Here is a 7,191-nt window from a genome sequence, read left to right on the forward strand (position 1 = left end):
GCAAAAATCAGTCCCTAAAAAAATCTTAGACATTTTAATCCCCCAAATTTATGGATTTGCCTTAAAATAAGAAGAGAGGAAATTGAATGCTATCATGGAAACATTTCTGATGCAATTCACTTTACCCAACTCCTGGGCCCTATTGAAAATCCACTGTTAAACCAAGCACGAAACTTTACAGACTGATTTACTGTTCTCCCTTCAGAGATCAATGGCTTATAGTTTATTTAGAGAGATGCCATTTCATAAAACAAACCAATCTGTAGCATAAGTCGTCATTTAAGCCAATGGACTGACCTCTAAGGAATGCCTACTTAAAACGCCCCAGAACAATTGTTTCCACTCCTTTTTTCCCCCTCTGGTTTCCTTTTATGTCTGTAATTCTATCACCTCAGGTGTCTGAGGATCTCTGCTTGTGATTGACAGTTCTGAAAGATCTAGTTCCTTTTGGATGGGTCTTAGATGAAGTTCAGTTTAATTAAGTCTGCGGTGCCACTCAAGTCTCAGTACAAAATGCTAAAGAACCAAACAGCAGATTTGTAAAGCCTTTAAAGGCAAATTTCAGATGCAGTGGGGGAGCCTGGGGGTCTTTTGTCAGCCTATACTGCCATCTATCTGGCCAAGACCACGTCATTCTGTGCAAGCCATTTGTGTTCTCACCGCCCCTGAAGAAAGCAAGTCTCCAGCAAACAGCTTCACAGATCCCGAAGTTCACAGTAAAGAATGGACAGCACCGCCTCATCAACTCTGAGTCTGCCAACCTCTAATGGACCAGCAGGCAAATTCCAACCATCATCTTTTCCTCACAGTTCGCCGTCTGACAAACAGACATACATGTCTGCCTCCAATCCCCATATTACCTAAGCCAGTATCAATTGCACAGGCCTTTGAATATTCTCTGATGTCACTGATAAAACAGATAAAAGTTGCCTTAGATAAGATGTGAGACCTGAATTAGAACCCCTAATACTCTAGCTATTAAACTCCTATACTCAGGAGTTTAAAAAACAAAAATCCCAAATAGTATTCCTTAGACACTGACTGAACATCTGTAAACAGAATTGATATGGATGAAAAATCAAAAGAACCCTTTGTACTTACGGTAGAAGACATATTCAGTGTAGCTTGACCAGATCTTGTCATCTGTATACTGGTTGACAAAAGATGCTGTCACTGAGGAGTTACAGGCCACCATGTGGAATCCACACTCTGATAACATATCAAAAGCCCTTTCCAGATGCTTGAATTTGAGATAAAATCTGGAGGTGTATCTTTCTGGGGCTCGGTCAGGGTCTCTGCTCTCATTCAAAGTTTCACCAAAAACCTCTTTTGCCAAGGAAATCCTTCCACAAACCAAAATCCGGGGAACTCTCCGAAACTTGGCATCTGCCTGCCCCTCTCTGCCCATGGTGCAGGACCCCCTGTAGCCCACAGTAATGAAGCCCCATTTGCGGTCCGCAGGGAGCACTGAGGAAGGAGGGCAGATTCTCGTGTCGCTTCCTTGGGAGGCATCTTCGAAGTCACTGTGGCAAAATTCGTCTGGGCTTTGCTTGATATCATCAGGGGTCAGGAGTTTGACCAAGTCTGGGAGCTGGAAGTACTCCGCTTCCCTTTTCAGTCTTCCCCTTTCTGGAAAGTGATCAGGCAGGACCACCTGCCTGTCCCTGAGATAGTCCAGAATGTAACGGAACAAGAATCCATCTCTGTCAATGAAAAACCTTCCTTTGGAGTCCTTGGCTAGATCGTTAGCCGTGTCTCTCTTTGGGGAAAACATTTTCCACAGGAGGGAATGAGGGATGCTTATTAATGTGGAATGGCGGGTGAAATAAACTTGACCCCCGACATTCAGCTCCACGACCTCAGGGAAGGAGTTGGGAACTGCAGCCCCCTGTTCTCGAGGATAATAACGACTACAGTTTCCACTCAAAGCCATTGTCCCTTTCTTCTTGCTCTTCTCCTATTTTGATTTGAAGGTGCAATCCAGTGGAGTCACAGCCTTATCCTTTGCATCAACTTGCCAAAGAGGGAGAAGGAAGCTAACTTGTTAAAAATGACCTTCTCTTACCCCAGTTTTTTTTCCCCAAGAAGGCAAAATTCAGAAGAGTCCACAGGTGAAGTGATGCTGCAAAAGTAGTTTCAACCCTGGCTGGTGGTGAGCTATTACTTCACAGAATGTAATCAACTCATCTCCATCCGATCTGTCCCAAGCTCGGTAGGCAAGGCAGGCCAAGTCCCCAGTTACTCCGAGGTCTGTCTGAGGGAAAAGAGACAAAATTATTTCCTCAAACCCAGCATGAGTCAGAAAAAGAGACACCACTGGAGAGAGGAGAGGGAGGGAGAGGGAGGGAGAGGGAGGGAAAGAGGGAGGGAGGGAAGTAGGGAGGGAGGGAGGGAGAGATTATTTTACATAAGCAGCCCAGGAACTACTGATTTCAGCCATTCTTCAACTAAATTGTAGCTTCTCTCAAGCTATTTTGTGTCTACATGTTTATCCATATGCCTCTGTCTCCAGCAATTAGTATTTAAAATATTTCTACTGGTATTTCTGCTTTAAGAAGGAATATAAGATTTTCAACTTTTAAAAGGGGATTTTTTTTTTTTCCTCCAAGCTGGTCTGGTAAAGCAATAAGTCACAGAACTTACCTTAGTGAGTGCTGGAAACCCAGCTCCTGTGAAGAGATACCCATTTGCAAAGCAAGCAGAATCCACAGCCAGAGTCTGGAGCTTGTCAAATCCCAAAGAGTTAAAGGACAGAGGTATCAATGAAAAGTGCCAGAGAGATGTGCTCTTAGAAAATAATTTTATATATATATATATAAATATTTATATAAATGTATATTTGTATGTATGTATATAGGTATGTATTCACTCCCAGTCTCAAGTTGAAACAAGTCACAAAAAAAGTTGAAGCGTGATGAGAGGTGGTTGGGTCGAAGAAGCAAGGCAGAGAAAAATACCCAACCAAAGCTTCTCCAGTAAAAAGGGGAAGGGAAAAAAAAAAAATCAAACCTTTAGAAAGAATCCTTAAAACAGAGGAGAGTTGGAAGAGGTACTGGGACTTAGAAGCTTTTCAGAAAGCCCAGCAGCAGGAAGAAAGACAGATGTGCCCTGCTGGGGTCCCAGGTAGCCACCCCACCTGCCGGCAAGGGCAGACGGACTCCCATGTTCGCAGGCCGGCGGGAGCCGCGGGGAGCCGGGCCGCCGCAGCGCAGAGGGGCCGCGGGGGGCTCGGGCTCGGGCTTCGGCGGCCGGCGGAGCTGGGTGGTTCCACAGTTCCCAGCGCAGTTCGGGGGCTGTTGTTTCAGCGGCGCAGGCAAGATACCATCCAGGGAAATGACTATTACATCATCTTAAAGGAATACGGCTTGGAGAGAGCGGAGGCAGCTCCGAGTCACGTCGTCCTCGGTGACAGGTCGCCAGGACTGCACGGGGACGCCGCGCACCGGCCGCGACACGCGACTCCCCTGCTCCCGGCTCTGGGCGGGGACGCGGCGCCGCGCAGCCACTTCCCTCAGCGTCCTGCCCGCGAGTCTGTAGTTTGCCAAGGCCTTCGCTTCGCCTCTTCTTCCTGCTTTTTACACCTCCACCGCCGCCACCATTCCCCAGAAATAACCCCCCACCCCGGCGGTGACAGGAACACAAGGGATTTTGCATTGGAAAAATGTACAAACAAACCCTTGGCACAGGCACTGAATTTTAGCTGAAGGGCAAATTTCCCGTCCACATAGGCTCATTTAAAAAAGGAAAAGAAGAAAGCACACCGAAGGACCCCAATGTTCAAGCTACATAGTGGCTCTTTCTTACAAGCAAAGGGCATTAAACCGTGTTCTCCTTCAGATGCCCTCTTCCCCACCCCCTTCTTCTCCATCCCTGTGCCACCCCACCCCCAGCAAATGAATAAATAAATACAGTCTCTCTGGAATGAATGATACTCTTTCCAAAGAATACATGAGCTACTGGAACCCGCAGAAAGCCCACAGCTGACATCAGCAAGTCATTATCTCAGCTTACCTGCAAGAAATTGGTACCTGCAACCTTTTTCTGGGGCTGTGTCTTTACTGAGCCTCTCTTTGGACATGCCCCAGCCCCCTCCCACCTCATCCCGAGAGGACTCTGGTGGAAGACACAACCGGCTAAGAGACATTTTACTCGTATCCCAGAGGGCTTCCTTAAGTGCATCATTAGAGTTTCAGGAAGGCATTTCCAGGGCAACCTAATCCACTAACAAAGTGCTTCCAGTTGATCCTGCCAGTCAATAATGGCCCAGCCAACAGCTTACAGTAAGTCGACCATTTCTCCTTTAAAATGCCAGTGTCTTAGGACTCACCCTCCTAATCAGAATATAGCATTTCGTCTATGAATAATATATGTGAGGCACACTTCATCCCAAATAACTTCTATTTTTTTAAAAAAAAAAGCAAAAGCCAAAAATGGAGATGAAAGTATGAATTAGGTACATTTTAAGGGATCATGTGTTTATTGCCAACTCTTGCCCCAAGAATTAGATTAAAGATAGACTCGGCAGCAGGATAAATTAATTTTTAGTTTAACAGTCTTTTCTTTAAATTAATGTCAGGTTACTGAACACATATGGAATATTAGCTAACACTCCAACACCTGATTATATTTGACTTTGTTTCTTTAACTAATGTATTAACCTGTTATGGCCTTAATCATTGGGATTTTTAAACTGGACCAATCAAGGGAATATTTATTATTTGGTGCACTTATATCGCCATCTAGTGTCTATATGCTATCAGTGCAGATCTGTAACTGACCACTTACCCGGGCCAAAAGTTATATATTTCCTGCTTTAAAAGTTTTTGTTGTTGTTGTTTTAAGATTTTATTTATTTATTTGACAGACAGAGATCACAAGCAGGCAGAGAGGCAGGCAGAGAGACAGAGAAGAGGAAGCAGGCTCCCGGCTAAGCAGAGAGCCCGAGCAGGAGTCCTCGATCCCAGGACCCTGAGATCATGATCCTAGCTGAAGACAGAGGCTTAATCCACTGAGCCACCCAGGCGTCCCTGCTTTAAAAGTTTTTATGTTGATTTAAGTATGACCAGACACACACTGTTCACCATGATGACAAAATAAATATTTAGTTGCCACAAAACAAAGGAAAAAAATGGAGATCTGAGTACATGCCTAGTAAGTACTGGGCTTAGTTGTAGTTAGAAATAAGCAAACATTTCATTTTATTTTTAACAGAATGGGCCAGTAAACCATAACAATAGTTTTGGAGGTTGGGTTTAAAATATTCTGGGGACAGGGGTGCCTGGGTGACTCATTCAGTTAAGCATTTGACTCTTGATCCCAGCTCAAGTCTTGATCTCAGGGTCATGAGATCTCCACACAGGGCATGGAGCCTCTACTTAAAATAAAATTAAAAATATATATATATTTTTTTTTAATTTATTTATTCTGGGGACAGTTTGGCAGGAAAGTGAGGACTGGGAATAAGAAAATAAGAATAAGAAAAACCAAAGGAACTTGAGAAAATGGAAATTACCATCTCATCTTAGAGATATATAAACTGAGGACCAGAGAGGGAAAGAACTTCCACAAGGTCACACAGCTGTGAAGTAGCAAGATGGGGTTTCGATCACTGCCTACTCATTATGATCAATTTTTTGAACTGCTTATATTCTAGAATAGGAATGGTGAGGAGGCAAATTAAAAAAAAAAAAATTCAAACTACGCATTTGAAGAAAACCCAGCAATTCATTTTAAAGAGTTTTCAATATTAAGTTAAATTCAAGTCTAGAAGATTTTATAATTTAATTGAGAGGATTCTGAATTTTGAAAATGAGTTCTATCTCTTTATTGGTCAGGGTTTCAAAGGTCAGACTAACTTTTTTTTTTTTTAGATTTATTTATTTATTTTATAGAGAGAAAGAGAGCTTTCCTGCATGAAGGAGAGTTGGGGAAGGGCACAGGGAGAGAATCTTCAAGCAGACTCCCCACTGAGCCTCTGAACCTGGAGCCTAGAGCCCAAGGTGGGAGCCCCTGAGATCATGACCTTGCTTATATCAAGAGTCAGTTGCTTAACCTACTGAGTCACTCAGGCGCCCCATGTGCGTATTTACCTTTTAATCTTCCCAGAGCCTCCGAAATCAAGACTGCATGGGCCTCTGTCTCACCTTTTGAGAAGTCGGGGTTTGGTTCCAGATTGGCTCAAAGCCTTTTCAAGCTGGGGTCTACCGGCCTGGGTAACCATCCTCTGATGCATACATTTTCTTGTTCCTTTAGTCTAGGGGATGCAAACAAATGAGAAGTGAGATTAAAGAGGTAACAGGCTCAAAGGAAACAAAGCAATCCACCATAGAGAGAGATTTAAATAGTGCTAGAGTAAGCGCATGTGTCTCAGGGAGGTTGTCAGTAAGCCCAGCTGCTTGGTGCCTTAACAAGAGGCAAGAAGCCAATTCTAGGCTGTAAGCGTATTCCTGTCCTCCGTGTCAGCAGATAACACAGCTAGTGTTATTGTTCTGTTCTGGCAGCTCTCCGCTGAAACATTGTGGGATCCTCCACTCGGCCCAAAGGCTGAACATACAGCAACAGATTTCTCTTAGGGGAAGAGAAAGGGAGAATGTTTCATCCGTAATAGTCAAGACTATAGCACATTTGGATACACCATGGGTAGATTATGGAGTTGAAAAAATGTGTCTTAGCCTCTGTTTCCTGTTCCCTACTTGCACACACCCCCATAGCTGAATGCTGAGGAGTGTATTCTCAAAAGGACAATTATAAATTTGGAATAATGTGTTCACTTTACACATCCTTACCTCCTAACACATCCTTAAGTTTCCTCCCCGCTGGAGCAGAGATAGCTTTTATGCTGACTGTCTTTGTTATCAGGGAGGGAATGATCTCATAAATGTAGACCAAAATGCCATACATTCATTGTGTCACATGCCCCAAGATCTCCTGCATCATCACTGTCATCCTAACACAGGTACTGTTTGTGGAGGGCCAGCCCTCAAGAACTCACAACAGTTACAATCCCCCTTCCAACTCTGCCTGATGGCTGTGTGACATTAGAGGAGGAGCTCAACATCTCTGAGCCAGGGTAAAATGAAGATAACAGGAAGACCTGCCTCCCAGGCTTGTTGTGCAGATTCAATACCATGATGCATGTAAGATCCTGAGCATGTTGTCTGGCCCTAGGTATGTGCTTGCAAAATACCAGCA

General features: G+C 44.1%; 1 protein-coding gene across 3 annotated transcripts in view; it reads right to left on the bottom strand.

Moving 5' to 3' along the window:
- The window catches only part of KCTD16 (potassium channel tetramerization domain containing 16), a 279,879-nt gene extending 273,772 nt beyond the window's left edge, over positions 1–6,107 (bottom strand). Inside the window, exons 1-2 of one of the 3 annotated variants that reach the window (XM_044225246.1) lie at positions 6,090–6,107; positions 1,102–2,254 (exon numbers count right to left, since the gene is read on the bottom strand). In XM_044225246.1, coding sequence (XP_044081181.1) covers positions 1,102–1,933 — 832 coding nt within the window. In that variant the 5' untranslated portion in view covers positions 1,934–2,254; positions 6,090–6,107. Of the gene's footprint in view, positions 1–1,101; positions 2,302–2,643; positions 3,164–6,089 lie in introns of those variants that run through there. The other 2 variants (XM_044225238.1, XM_044225240.1) reach the window with 2 other exon arrangements.
- Between the last annotated feature and the right edge of the window lie 1,084 nt (positions 6,108–7,191).

The sequence above is a fragment of the Neovison vison genome, chromosome 1, assembly GCF_020171115.1.
Source record: "Neovison vison isolate M4711 chromosome 1, ASM_NN_V1, whole genome shotgun sequence".
NCBI lineage: Eukaryota > Metazoa > Chordata > Mammalia > Carnivora > Mustelidae > Neogale > Neogale vison.